The 14,808-nt window shown below is 42.7% G+C and overlaps 1 protein-coding gene across 15 annotated transcripts in view; it reads right to left on the bottom strand.

Moving 5' to 3' along the window:
• Window positions 1-4,906: 4,906 nt before the first annotated feature.
• R3HDM1 (R3H domain containing 1) overlaps window positions 4,907-14,808 on the bottom strand; it is a 113,597-nt gene continuing 103,695 nt past the window's right edge. For 14 of the 15 annotated variants that reach the window (XM_022569621.3, XM_089916034.1, XM_089916031.1 and 11 more), the window contains 4 exons: window positions 12,103-12,247; window positions 7,582-7,664; window positions 7,025-7,109; window positions 4,907-6,288 (listed from right to left, as the gene is read on the bottom strand). In XM_022569621.3, the coding sequence (XP_022425329.2) occupies window positions 5,933-6,288; window positions 7,025-7,109; window positions 7,582-7,664; window positions 12,103-12,247 (669 nt within the window). In that variant the 3' untranslated portion in view covers window positions 4,907-5,932. The remainder of the gene's footprint in view (window positions 6,289-7,024; window positions 7,110-7,581; window positions 7,665-12,102; window positions 12,248-14,808) is intronic. The other variant, XM_089916039.1, reaches the window with a different exon arrangement.

Consider the following 14,808-nt stretch of genomic DNA (forward strand, 5'->3'; position numbering starts at 1 on the left):
ATGGAACCCGTGCCCCATGCAGTGGAAGCATGAAACCTTAACCTCTGGATGGCCAGGGAAGTCCCTCAATGGGGATTTTTATTGGGTATTTGTGCTTGTGGTAAATTGTTTCCAAAGATGACTGCAACCATTATCTTCCATCCTACATGCCTTTTTGTCACTTCTCTCATCAAGAGGTAGGGTTTATTTCCTCTGCTGTGAGTTGACCCTATGACTTTATTTGGTTGTGCCAGGTCTTAGTTGCGGCTCGCTGGCTCCTTAGTTGTGGCATGCGAACTGTTAGTTGCAGCATGCACGTGGGATCTAGTTCTCTGACCAGGGATCGAACCCAGGCCCCCTGCGTTGGGAGCACAGTCTTAACCACTGCACCAACAGGGAAGTCCCAACCCTATGACTTTTTAAAACGACATCTGGGACTCCCAGACTGTTACCCCAAAACTGGGTTTGCCTCTTGGTGCGTGTCCAGCCAAAAGACACAACCAAGACAAAGACTGGGAGAAGGAAGGATTTATTATTGCAGCAAATAAAGAGAACACCAGGGATCTTTCCCAAAGCAGTGTCTCCCCAAACAGCAAAATTGGGTACGTTTTAAGCTAAGGGTACATACATATTCGTGAAAAGGCTTGTGCAGAGAAGAATTCAGCACAGACAGAACTGGGGCAAAGGTTGACTGAAGTCATGAAGGTCAGGAAAGGTCAACATCATTATTCCATCCTCCACCTGTGTGGGAGCCTTACTTCCTGCAGAACTCAAAGATATGTTTCAGATTGCTAGGTACATCCCTTGAAGAGGAAATAGGACTCTGTTTTATCACTGAACTATTCTTTTTCTCTTTTTTTTTTAAAGATTTAATTTTATTTTTGGTTACGTTGGGTCTTTCTTGCTGCGAGCAGATGCTGTGGCGAGGCGGGGGCTACTCTTCGTTGCGGTGTGCGGGCTTCTCCTTGCTGTGGCTTCTCTTGTTGCGGAGCACGGGCTCTAGGCGTGCGGGCTTCAGTAGTTGTGGCTCGTGGGCTCAGTAGCTGTGGCTCGTGGGCTGTAGAGTGCAGGCTCGGTAGTTGTGGTGCACAGGCTTAGTTGCTCCGTGGGATGTGGGATCTTCCTGGACCAGGGATCGAACCTGTGTCCCCTGCACTGGCAGGTGGATTCTCATCCACTGTGCCACCAGGGAAGCCCCTGAACTATTGTTTCTTGACTGCTTTTCCTTTGTTTATGCATCATCTCTTAGGTTCCAGTTGATCTAGTGGTTGAGTGCTGGACAGGGGGGTTGAAATTCTGCAAGACAGCTCAATAAAGTGCTCAGGCTATCTTTACCATTGAAATAGAACTGGGAGTCTTTACTGATTTATTATCTTTGCTATTGTCACTTCTCTTGCCTGTTAACAGTTTGTTCTTTTGTTTCCTTAAGATCGTTATTACTGAGACCTGTTCAAGGGCAAGCATTGTGGCCAGGTTTACATCAAAAATGGCTTAGGCCAAAATGGCTTCTCTTATGTCAAGAAAGCCATGCTGGTTGTCTTTCTCCAGGGACCCCCTACCCTGTCTGCTTACAAGACCAGGTTTTAAGAGGCCTTTAATTATTCCGTCACAGAAAAAGAAAGAAATCCTGCCATCTGCAACAATATGAATGAACCTTAAGGGTGTTATGCTAAGTGAAGTAGGTCAGAGAAAGACAAATACTGTCTGATCTCACTTACATGTAGAATCTAAAAAAACCCTGAATTTATAGAAACGGAGAATAGATTGGTGGTTGCCAGGAAGGAGGTCACAGGGTACAAACTTCCAGTTGTAAGATGAGTAAGTTCTGGGGAGTCAATGTACAGCATGGTGACTTATTTATAAAGTCCAGGCCATGATGCTGGAGAAAGCTATGTGGACAGAGATGCCTTGGAGGATGAGATACCTCGAGAAGAGAGCGTCCACATGGAGAACTGAGGCATGGAGCCCAGACATGTGAGTCCACTTTGGAACTTCCAGCCTAGCTCAGCTGATAGCAGGTGGAGAAGGGCCAAGCTGTCCTCGTTGAGCCTGACCCATAGGATTGGTGCTTTAAACCACTAAATTTGGGTGATTTGTTAAGCAGCAAGAGAGAACTGAAACAATGCTGTGTGTTTTTTTGTTTGTTTGTTTGTTTGTTTTTGGGGGGCTAATGTAGTTGATGATTTATCTATTTCAATGCTTCCCCCTGCAAAGAACGAACGTCTTCAGTTTTCTGATTAGGTCCTACAGTCTTTTCCTTACACTCCTCCAATACGTTTATGCTGGTGAAATCAAACCAAAATGAATCCAAGTGTAGACACTAAAGGGAAAAATGACTTACACATATGCAAAATGCAGCCGGAGCACATGTGGCCAAGGGGAAAATGACTTACACACATGCAGAATGCAGCCGGAGCACATGTGACCATGGGGGTAGATTTAAAAGGGCTGCTGTATCTGCCTGTTTCTCAGGCTGGTAAGGACTATAGGCTGAATGAGTGCACCTAAGTCTCTGGTTCTCTTTTAGTATCAGCTCATAAAGGCTGTGAGAATTCCAAGCAACACAGGGCCAGCTTTGAACCCTGCCACCTTCACGCTAGCGCAACACTGGTCACTAGTAGAAGATAGAATCTGTGCTCATTGCCTTTAAAGACAATACATACCACATGTCATTATCTGCTGGGCAGGCAGGAGACTGGGAATGTGGGGATCTAGCCGCCTTCACACAGGCCCTGTGGCTGGCCTCTGCTGGTCTTATGCTCGCATTTTTTCTGCTGCTGATGACGTGGAGAACCCAACTCTCTCTGCTTCCCGAGGTAGCTGTGGATGTGCTGGCTTGACTCTTCCCAAGCCACTCTGGCACTGTGGGCTCTGTTGAGACCTGTAGGTTTCCACACTATTCACAGGTCACAGGTCCCTCCCTGGTGGAATAAAAAAAAAACAAACCAATTTCTTAGCTTGGGGGAGGGTTCAGATCCCTACTTTGTTGTCAGCTCAGATGACAAGCTAATTCTTTTAAATTACGGTTGGCAAACACACTTTGTACTCCAGATTCACAAAAACATACCCAATATATCCATGTTCTTTGTGGACCAAAGTCTTAAAAACCTGTAAGCCAGGATTTTCCTGGTTCAAGCCCTGGGCTGGGAAGGTCCCACATGCTGCAGAGCAACTAAGCCCATGCACCACAACTACGCAGCCCGCACTCTAGAGCCCGCGAGCCACAACTACTGAGCCCACGTGCTGCACCTACTGAAGCCTGTGCACCCAGAGCCTGTGCTCCACAAGAGAAGCCACCGCAATGAGAAGCCCGAGCACCGCAACAAAGAGTAGACCCTGTTCGCCGCAACTAGAGAAAGCCCGTACACAGCAACGAAGACCCAGCACAGCCAAAAAAAAACAACAAAAAAAACCCGTAAGCCATATTCTCAGTTTTCTAATACATAAGGTAGCAGAAATGCCCACAAAGTTATTAAATACCCTCTATCATCCCCCAAGGGGCTGCTGGAGCTGCTAATATTGGCACGGGTAAGAATAACTCATCTTACTGATAGAAGTACTACCTTCCCCTAAATATGGTCAGTGCTCTGGGAAAACCCACAGCCAGGACTGTGGGACATCTGAAGCTGCCTTTAGGAAGGTTTAGGGTATGGGCCAAATCACACCTTTAAATGCCTCCTGTGTATGCTTCTTCCTCCCATCGTTTTTCTATAGGTGAAATCAGATTTTAGATCAAAACAGGAGAATATAGTGTAGGGAATGCGTGCATAGTTTTGTAGCGTGTGTGGTGGTGGGGTGATGTCAACAGTATTCCCATGTGACTGTCGGGGGACAGGGGTGGAGTAGCCTTGCTCCGCTTTCCTCTGGACAGTCTTCAGCTCCTCCAGGGTAAACCAAGGGCCTAGAGCAAAACTTTTAGGTGTAACGCACAGCACGATGACTAGTACTGTACTAGTACAAATGTACCGTGTTGTACATTTGAAAGTTGCTAATAGATCTTTAAAAAGTCCAAAAAAAGAAACCTTACATAGGTTTACCAGGCTTACTGCTGCAAAAGTTAAAGAGAATATTCAGAGAATTGAAATAGACCATAGGATTGTAGTTTTGTTTCCACCCCCATGATTAAATAATAATTCTTGCTGCAATGTTGGACCTAATTACATGTCCTCTCCATCTCTGACTCTCTACAGTCAAAAATTAAATTCACCAGTCCTCGAAAGTGAGCGATTTTCACAGTCCTCACTCTTCTTTCTCTGTGTATGGCTCCTTAATCTGACATGGTTTAAAGGCAGCTCCCACTTCTCCCAGGAGCACAACATTCATAATTGGAATGCACCAGCTTGTGGGGAAGTCCGGGATTCCCCGGGACGAAGTAGGGCTTTGCGAATGCTCTAGGAGTGAACATCTGCACCAGAGCCTGGTTAACACCTACTGCTCTTGAGTTGCAAAGTAAACCCCTAGCCTGGGCTGGAAGCCAGTCAGGCTGATGGCTGACTGCCCTGCCTCTGACCCCTACTCTGGGTTTCTCAGCGGTTTGACTTTGCTGGGCTAACAAATGGTGAAAGCTTTCTATAAAGTATTTGAGCTAAACGGGACAACTGGGTGCTCAAAATACCAGCTAAAAACACAAATTCTTTACCGAACCGAACGTAATGTTCTATTTTCATTGTCGATGAAATGTTCTATTTGTTCCTATTTTCATGTTCTATTTTCTGACTATAAGTTTGTTCATACTCAAAATTGTCTACAATTGACTGGAATTAACTTATGAGAGAACGAAATGACATGAGTCATACCCACAAGAAACACTCCCACAGAGAAAGTGATGCTTTGTGGAATATTTGTAAAACGAGGCAGTTTACTGTCTTTCATCTTCCTTAAGTCTGAAATTGAAATCTTCAAGACAGGTTAAGTCTTCAACACTGACTCTCATTGAAAAACATGATTTTAATTTACAAAAGACAAAGTGGGTATACATTTGTAAACATTTATTCTCTTGAACTGAAAAAGGCTTGCATCAGCACACATTGTACAGCCTTGCGAATTGAAAAAAAGGTTCCTTGTTCAAAAGTGCAATGAATCTTTGATGTCCAGTGATCCGCTGCAAACAATGAAAACACATTCTAAACCACTTGAAGAAGTTTCCAGCATTCATCAAATGCATTTCCTCAGGTGACAAAAAAATCCACAAGGAAGGGAATGAAAATAAGTGGCATTTAATTATTGGAGGGAGATGTAAAAAAAAAAAAGAAGTGGAAGTATTTTCCTGCCTAGGATGATTCCTATTCCCCTTTGAACCTAAGTGGTTTGATTAAGAGGCGTTAAGAACATAATTTAATTTACCCTTAATATTCATATGACCTAAGTGTATAAGGAAAAGACCCTACGAGGGAGTTCTCTATTTTCTGGAAATTGTTTCTGTGTTTAGAGATACAGGGGAAGAGTAATTTTCTATTTGTGGGCTCTCCTTAGTCACCCTCCAGCCCCCCAAAGACAGTGCATGGTTGTGACTTGGTTATTACACTCCTGCATTCTTTTTCCCCCAAATTCTATGTTGGGTCACACTGTGCTGGCTGCAAAAAAGGAAATACAGGTTTGCAACTGGTCATAATCATTCTGAAGAATGATTTGCTGTACAACAGAGCTTTGGATCTGATACAAGAATTCAGAAATATAAAACAAAATAACTATAAAAGTTAGGAGGCAGTTGAACAGCATTTCCTCAGAAAAAGCTGCTAACTCTGTATCATTCCGATGTGGATTCCTACAGTCATTTGGGGTGAATTTTCCCCCCTTTGCTGGATCACTGGCCTGTCTTCAGAAGTTGTTAAGGCCACGACCACACATCCTAGGAGTCTCTATCATGTTAACATAACAGAAGCTCCAAATACCAAGCCAGTTAAAGATGGGCGAGGACGGGGGAATCACAAAGGCCATGGGTCCAAGGTGGCTGTTACTGAGAACTTGCCCTTTCCAAAATGTGAAAGTCATAGTGCTTCTTGCTCGTTCTCAGCTTAAACTTGTTAACCGAGTTAATCTGTTTCTTCAGAGCATTCTGCGCGGCGGAGATGGAGGGGAATGTGGCTAAGACAGTGTACGTGGAGGCCAAGTCACTGGGTTTAGAGCGTTCGGGGTTGACAGTGCTGTCCCCGCTGCCACAGCAGAGGGGGTGACGACGCGGCTGGGACTGGGGGTCCCGGAGCCACCGGATCTTGGCGCCAATTTTAAAGAGTTCCCCAAAAAGCTTCTCGGCTTCCACGCGAGTTATTCCATCTGGTAGTTCAGTAATTTCCAAGACCTTCCCAACAACTAGAATGGAAAAGGTGTACAATTAATAACCCCTGTTACCCACAGGTGGGCAAAAAGTACTGCAGACACAAATATGACACAGGAAACGAACATAACTTTCTGAAACCATTCAAACCCACAGAGTTATACGTGTTACGGCCGTCTTCTAAACACTTCCTACCTACTCCTCAGGCGGCCACACTGGCAGCCTCACGTACAAAACGCAGCCTGTGCAGTGGCGTCTCCAAACTAGGTGTGTGATCCTGGGCACACAGGTTCCTGCACTTTTAATTCCCATTGTAAAACTGCACAGGATCTTTAAAAAAGCACCTGCCCTAACGCCCCCAAGGCTGTTGAAAAGCAAGTTAAGGTACCGACTTGAAAACACCCTGCCATAGAAAGGCAATGTATTTTGTTCGTTCAGCCTGTCGCCTAAAGGGTGTAAGGACTATTTCCTTTCTCAAAGAATGCAGAGGCAACGCGTTTCATTCTACCTGTTCCTCTCTCACATCTCTTTTGAATCCCTTTGGTCCCTTCACCCCTCCTAAACCCACCTGTACCTCAGTACTCTCAAATTCTGAAACGAGACGGAATCAAAAGAACACGTTCAAGAACCCTACATTATAGATAGCATAATTTTCTAAGACTCTGTGCAGGACTCTAGAAGAGGAAAACCCGTTTCTGTCGTGTGGCAGTTTTACAGACTGTCAGGCCAACAGTTTGTAGAACCACATCCAGATGCCTCTTGGGGACACACCTGCTTCTCCTGCACCAAGGTCGGTGGATGCGGCTTTTTTAGCTTGTTTCCTTCCTCGGTTTCCATGCCTGCTGCCAGACTGACCCTGAAAATCCACAAACATGAATAATAAGGTTAACGATGCCGCAAAACGTGACTGCAATTGTTCGACCGCTTAACGCATAACCATACTCGGTCTGGGTTTTCTACTTCAGCAGAAAAAAAACCCAGTTCCAGGCCTTCTGAATTCTGCCTCGGCGGCAGGGGTACTTTGGCCTGTCACTATCACCAGTCACTTGCCGAACAGTCTTTTGTAAGTGAGAGCGCCCAATGGCCTCCACCGCCCCCCAATATCTGGACTGCGCTCAGGGACCCCTGCTCTGCCAAGCGGCCCACCACCTTCTCCCTCTCTCTGCTCTCGGACAGGCCAGGACAACACCGATACATCCACTGGCCCAGGCACACAGTTCTCCTTAGCGCGGTGCCAACTCGGGGGCCAGGGCACTCCACACTCTCAGCAACAGAAGCATGATGCTCTGCCAACAAAGCCCAGGCGGTCAGACAGCAGGCTCTCACACCTGTTGGGCTGGTATGTGTCCGTGCAGAACAGCAGGAGGGTTGTACTGCAGGGGCTGGCCAAGTAACGGGTATCTGGCATCTCCTGAAAGTTGATAAAAAACGATTTTTACGTTTTCCTTGGGTATGAAGTACTTCTCAGTTTTCTCAACTGTCTCAGGATGAGACGGGGAAACATGTTTAGTATAATAAAATAGTGTAGGTATTGACATATTTTTTAAAAAGAATTAAAAGCCTCCATCTAGCCTTTAAAGAGCTGGGGTAAACTTCTGAAAGGACTAAGAGCTAATAACAATGGTTATGAGGGAGGTTAAGTGGTACGAGCTGGGGAGACAGGTTAGCACGGAGAGAACAGCTCTGTAAACCTTAACATTCTATGAGAAATCCACCAAAGTAACTGTAATAGCTCATTACGCCCACTTGAGATGCTAAAATCCGCATTTTTCTCTGATGCTTAAAAATTAACAGAAGTTACATTTCAGGGGATGGAAAAAAACCTTGGAAAAACATGAAGCTCTCTATCCAAATTCATTATTAATTACTATAAACATATACATTTATACATATACATATCCTCATGCAAACATTTTTCTAGGCTTAATCAATGGGTATATTTACATTCTAGGTCTTGGGTCTGCTCTTAAGCTCTCTTTAAATGAAAGTCTGTAACAATATTTATAATGTAAACTTGCTTAGAAAGACTGGCATAGTTCCTCAGTGTTACTCATGAGCAAGCAACCCCTTCCTAAATCAACAAGTGAGGGGTAGTCAGGATGGAGATACTCCAATTATTTTCTTTCACGCATGAGTGCCTATGTCATCCCATGGAAAGGGCTTCATAAACGCTGACTGCAAAAGCCTTGTCCTGGAGAATAATGTTCTCACTTGTTATATTCTCATTTTATTTTAACTGTAAATCTCCCAATGTAGCACATTCAGTGTCTGGAGAAGGGTTATGCGTAGCTACTAGGACAGCATCTTCAGGAAATCATACAGTGCTTCTCCTGACACTTTCCTAACAGAGAGAACCAAGGCATGAACCTCCTGTCACTCTTTTCTTTTCTTTTTTGCGGTACGCAGGCCTCTCACTGTTGTGGCCTCTCCCATCGCGGAGCACAGGCTCCGGACGCGCAGGCTCAGCGGCCATGGCTCACAGACCCAGCCTCTCCGCGGCATGTGGGATCTTCCCGGACCGGGGCACGAACCCGTGTTCCCTGCATCGGCAGGCGGACTCTCAACCACTGCGCCACCAGGGAAGCCCTGTGGGGCTCTTTTCTGATGAACACTTTTGGGGTGCTTGGGCAGCTCCCTGGCAGAATACACCCAGGACATACTTGCTCCATCCCAAACAATAGTTGAAGGGAAGATATGACATGGAGGTTTAGCACTGAGATCAGAGATGCAATTTTAAGCATGAAGATGTATAAAAAACAGTTGCAAAGAAGTCGGAGTTGGGTTTCCCTGGTGGCGCAGTGATTGAGAGTCTGCCTGCCAATGCAGGGGACACGGTTCGTGCCCCGGTCCGGGAAGATCCCACATGCCGCGGAGCGGCTGGGCCCGTGAGCCATGGCCGCTGAGCCTGCGCGTCCGGAGCCTGTGCTCCGCAACGGGAGAGGCCACAACAGTGAGAGGCCCGCATACCGCAAAAAAAAAAAAAAGTCAGAGTTAAGTTCAGGCCTATGGAGCAGTATTCTTTGCAAATACAGAGATGAGACTGTAGTCAGCAACAGCCAGGGACCCCTCCTGGTAGGCTATTATTGCCACATACTCTTTCAATCCACACACTGTTTCAATTTATTTTTTTATAACGTGCTTTATTTTTCTAGTTTATTAAAGTTATTTGGTTTTGTAAAAAACGTGGAAATAAGAGAATTATAAAGGAGAAGTTAGAGACCACCCTGGTAATTCCATTACTTCTAACATTTTGGTGTGTATCTTTCCAGTCTTGGTTTTATGTATGTGTGCTTACACATGTATATATGTGTGCATTTTGTAATTCTTTGAAAAACCTGAGATATAATTAACGTAAAATAAAATACACATCTTTAGTGTTGGGTTTGATGAAATCTAACTATTGTAAAAGTTCATGTAACCATGACCCAGAGAGAAGAGTATTTCCATCTCCTTGGAAGTTCCCTCAAGCTCCTTTTCAGTCAATTCCGTATCTCATTCACACCACAATCTGAGTGCTAACATCGCAGCTTAGTTGCCTACAGTTGGATTTCATAAAATTAGAATCATGTCTTCTTTTTATGTCTGGTTTGCTTTTTGCTTAACACGACTTGGAGATTCATCCGTGCTGTTGCATGCCAGTGGTTTGCTTTGTTCATTTTTATTGCTGAGCTGTAAGCAATACTACATTTTTTTTTATCCAACCTCCTAATGGTGGACATTTGGGTCACTGTCCAGTTGGGGCTGTTATAAGAAAATAAGGTTGTTATAAATGTACTTGTACAAGTCTGCACAGACATGTCTTCATTTCTCTTGGGTAAATACCTAGGAGTGGAACTGCTGCACTGTAAGGTAAGTGATTAACTTTGTAAGAAACTGCCACATCTTTTTCCAAAGTGGTCATATCATTTTACGCTCCCACACCAATGTGTGAAAATGTTGGTTGCTCTGTATCTTCACCAACATTTGGTTTTGTTAGTCTCTTTGACTATAGCCATTCTAGTGGAGGTGAGCGGTATTTCACTGAGATTTTAATGTTCCCTTCCCTAATGAATGATGCTGAGCACGTTTTCAAGGGCTTATTAGACATCTGTTTATCTTCTTTTTTGAAATGTCCATGTAACTTGTTCCTTTTTTTTTTTTTTAAACATCTTTATCGGAGTACAATTGCTTTACACTGTTGTGTTAGTTTTTGCTGTATAACAAAGTGAATCAGCTATACGTATATATATACATATATATATATATATATATATATATATATATATCTCACCATATCCCCTCCCTCTTACGTCTCCCTCCCTCCCATCCTCCCTACCCCACCCCTCTACGTGGTCACAGAGCACCGAGCTGATCTCCCTGTGCTATGCGGCTGCTTCCCACTAGCTATCTATTTTACATTTGGTAGTGTATATATGTCCATGCCTCTCTCTCACTTCGTCCCAGCTTACCCTTCCCCCTCCCCGTGTCCTCAAGTCCATTCTCTATGCCTGTGTCTTTATTCCTGTCCTGACCCTAGGTTCTTCAGAACCATTTTTTTTTAGATTCCATATACATGTGTTAGCCTATGGTATTTGTCTTTCTCTTTCTGACTTACTTCACTCTGTATGACAGACTCTAGGTCCATCCACCTCACTACAAATAACTCAATTTCGTTTCTTTTTATGGCTGAGTAATATTCCATTGTATATACGTGCCACATCTTCTTTATCCATTCATCTGTCAATGGACACTTAGGTTGCTTCCACGTCCTGGCTACTGTAAATAACTTGTTCTTTAAAAATCACTCACTGTACTATGACTACTTCCCCTCTTAATGATTCTTTAAGACATTATTTTTAGATTATTGTACAGAATTACTTATAGGGAGATATATATATCCATAATCTAATGAATCTCCTTACTAATGGACATTTAGATTGTTTTTGAACTTTTCTGGCATAGAATAAGCTCTTCTGTGCACAAACCATTGTGTACATTATCCTTACGATAAATTCCAGGAAATAAAATGAATGGTTTCCGTGTTATGTTATAGTCATCTGCTTGAGTTTCTGTTCCTCCAACTAGACTGAGGGTTGATGCCGATGAGGTCTTGGCCTTATATTCATCTTTGTACGTCTGGGGCACAGTAAGTCCTCAATATTTGTTGAATAAATTTTTGAATAAACTCTTGGTATATTAGTCTAATACAGAAATTAGAAATACAAAACAGATACCACATAGCCTATTACTACTACAGAGGAATGGAGCTGAAGAATAAGTCAGTCATTTTAATTCATCATGCAATTATTATAAGTAATTAATAAATTAGGAATTAATTAATTAAATTGGGGGGGGTGGCACAGGCTGTGCAGCATTCCGGATCTTATTTCCCTGACCAGGGATTGAACCCGTGCACCATGCAGTGGAAGCATGGAGTCTTAACCACTGGACTGCCAGGGAAGTCCCAGTAATTAATTTTTTTTTTTTTTTTGCTGTACGCGGGCCTCTCACTGTTGTGGCCTCTCCCGTTGCGGAGCACAGGCTCTGGACGCGCAGGCTCAGTGGCCATGGCTCACAGGCCTAGCCGCTCCGCGGCATGTGGGATCTTCCCGGGCACGAACCCGTGTCCCCTGCATCGGCAGGCGGACTCTCAACCACTGCGCCACCAGGGAAGCCCAGTAATTAATTATTAATTGTGATGAAACCTTAAGGTTAGGAGAGTGAATGGTAATAAATAAAGATGCCTGAGTGAGGTGAAAATGCAGTCCTGTGGAATAATGAAAGGTAGTGGTACCAAGTAAATCACACAGTGACTGGGAATGGATGTCCTAAAATTCTCTGAGGCTGTGACTAGCCTTGTGCACACTTACCTTGCCCAGGGACAAAGGGTCTAGAAAACTGGGGTATGATCGAAAGTGGCGGTCCAGAGGGACGGATAGTTTTCAGGGTAGACAGCTGAGCTGGTGATGGCGACTGAGCTGGTGAAATAATGGGACTACTGAGTTGAGGACTGTGCTGCAATTATATCAAGAAAAAAGGTCAGCATTTTAGGCTTTTTGCAAATTTCCTTTTGGACAGAAATTTTTACTCTTTCTGATTACAGATATGTACTTGTTACACCACTGCAATAGGTACTTTGTTATTAAAAAAGTTAAAACAGTATAGAAATTTATAATTTCCAGTCCCCAAGGATAAACACTGGTAAACTGTTTCCATGCACATGCATCCATACATCTGTTTTACAAAAATGGAAACAGACTATACATCCTATTTCTGAATCTTGCTTTTGTACCTTTACAATAATATTGTAGATACTTTTCCATCAGAGAATATACACATCTACTTCATTCTTTTTTTCATATTAACTGTTTATTTTAAGCTTCATCCTTAAAACAGTTGCAAAAATAGTCCAAAAAATTTCAGGTTTCCCAAATGTTAATATTTTATTATATTTGCTTTCTCTCTCTATATATAGTTACTTCTTTTCTGAACTATTAGAGAATGAGTTGCTCACGATACCACTCTATTTCCAACATAATTAGTGTCTATTTCCTAAAAACAAGGACATTTTCTTAAATAAATAACCACAGTGAATTATCAAAATCAGGTGACTAATGACATAATATCACATAATTGATATAATTTATTCAAATTTTGCCAACTGTCCCACTAAGGTACTTTATAGCAGAAGAAAAAAAGAAAAACTTCTTCCTTCTAGTACAGAATCCACTGTAGAATCAACTGCTGCATTTAATTGTCTTGTCTCTTTAACCTTCTTCACCTAGAAGAGTCTGTCTTTCTTCTCTCTCATGATTTTGACATTTTGAAGATCAGTTTCTGAAGGTCACTCTGAAGACCAGTTATTTTGTAGAATGGCTCTCAACTTGGGTTTGCCTACTATTTCCTCATCAAAAAGCTTATGGTATACATTTGGGGAAGGGAATTCCGGAGAAGTGATGTTGTGTCCTTCTCAATGCATCCTGTGAGAAGGTACATGCCATCCATTTGTCACCACAGTACTGGTGATGTTTCTTTTGACTGCTTGGTTAAGGTGGTGTCTGCCAGGTTTCTCCATTGTCAAGTTACTATTTTTTCCTTTCTAGTTATAAATGTCTCGTGGGGAGATCATAATATCTCTGAACAGAGACAATTTTACTTCTTCATTTCCAACTGGGACACATTTTATTTCTTTTTCTTACCTAATTGCATTGCCTAGAACCTCCAGTACAATCTTAGTTGGTGAAGATACTTCATATGATATTTACCTTTTAAAATCTGTTAAGGCTTGGGGACTTCCCTGGTGGCGCAGTGGTTAATCTGCCTGCCAATGCGGGGGACACGGGTTCCAGCCTTGGTCCAGGAAGATCCCACATGCCGCGAAGCAACTAAGCCTGTGCGCCACAACTACGGAGCCTGTGCTCTAAAGCCTGTGAGCCATAACTACTGATTCCGTGTGCCACAACTACTGAAGCCCGCATGCCAAGAGCCCACGCTCCACAACAAGAGAAGCCATAGCAGTGAAAAGCCTGTGTACTGCAATGAAGAGGAGCAACCACTCGCTGCAACTAGAGAAAGCCTGCACACAGCAACAAAGACCCAATGCAGCCGTAAATAAATAAATTAAAATAAATAAATAAAATCTGTTAAGGCTTTACATGTGGCCTAACAATAAAGTCTATCCAAGAAGATGTGCAGTGTGCACCTAAGAGGAATGTATATGCTGTTGTTGTCAGGTAGTCTGTGTATGTTTGTTAGATCTAGTTGGTCACTGTGTTTAAGATAATTTTTTACTTATCTTCTGTCTGGTTGTTCCATCCATTATTGAGAGTAGGGTATTATGTCTCCAACTATTAATGTAGAACTGTCTATTTCTCCCTTCAATTGTGTCAGTTTTTGCTTCATATATTTTGATGGTCTGTAATTAGGTGTGTAAGAGTTTAGAATTGTTATATCTTCTTGCTGTATTGAACCTTTTATTAATATATAATATTCTTTGTATCTTGTAAAGTTCTTGGATCTGATATTAGCATAACCACCTCTGCTCTCTTTTGGTTATGATTTGCATGAAGTATCTTTTTTCATCCTTTTACTTTCAATCTATTTGTGTCTTTGGATCTAAAGTGAGTCTCTTGTACACAGCATATAGTTAGATCATGTGTTTTTATCCATTCAGCCAATCTGTCTTCTGAATGAAGATTTTAATCCATTTCCATTTAAAGCAATTACCAATCAAGGGGGATTTAATTTTATCATTTTGCTATTTGTTTTCTGTATGTCTTATTGCTTTTTGTCCCTCATTTCCTGCACTACTGTCTTCTTTTGCGTTTGCTTGATTTTTTTTGTACTGAAATGTTAAAATTCCTTTCTCATTTCCTTTGGTATACATTCCATAGCGTTTTTCCTTCGTGGTTACCTTGGGGATTACACCTAACATCCAAAAGTTAAATATAATGCTCAAATTTGAATTTATACTAGCTTAACTTCAATAACATACAAAAACTGTGTTCCTCTGTCTCTACCCCCTTTGGTTGCTGATGTCACAAAATTACATCTTTATACTCTATGTGCCCCCAAAC

This window comes from Delphinapterus leucas, chromosome 8 (assembly GCF_059928025.1).
Source record: "Delphinapterus leucas isolate spDelLeu-1000000601 "Yukka" chromosome 8, BTC_Dleu_Yukka2, whole genome shotgun sequence".
In the NCBI taxonomy this organism is placed as follows: Eukaryota; Metazoa; Chordata; class Mammalia; order Artiodactyla; family Monodontidae; genus Delphinapterus; species Delphinapterus leucas.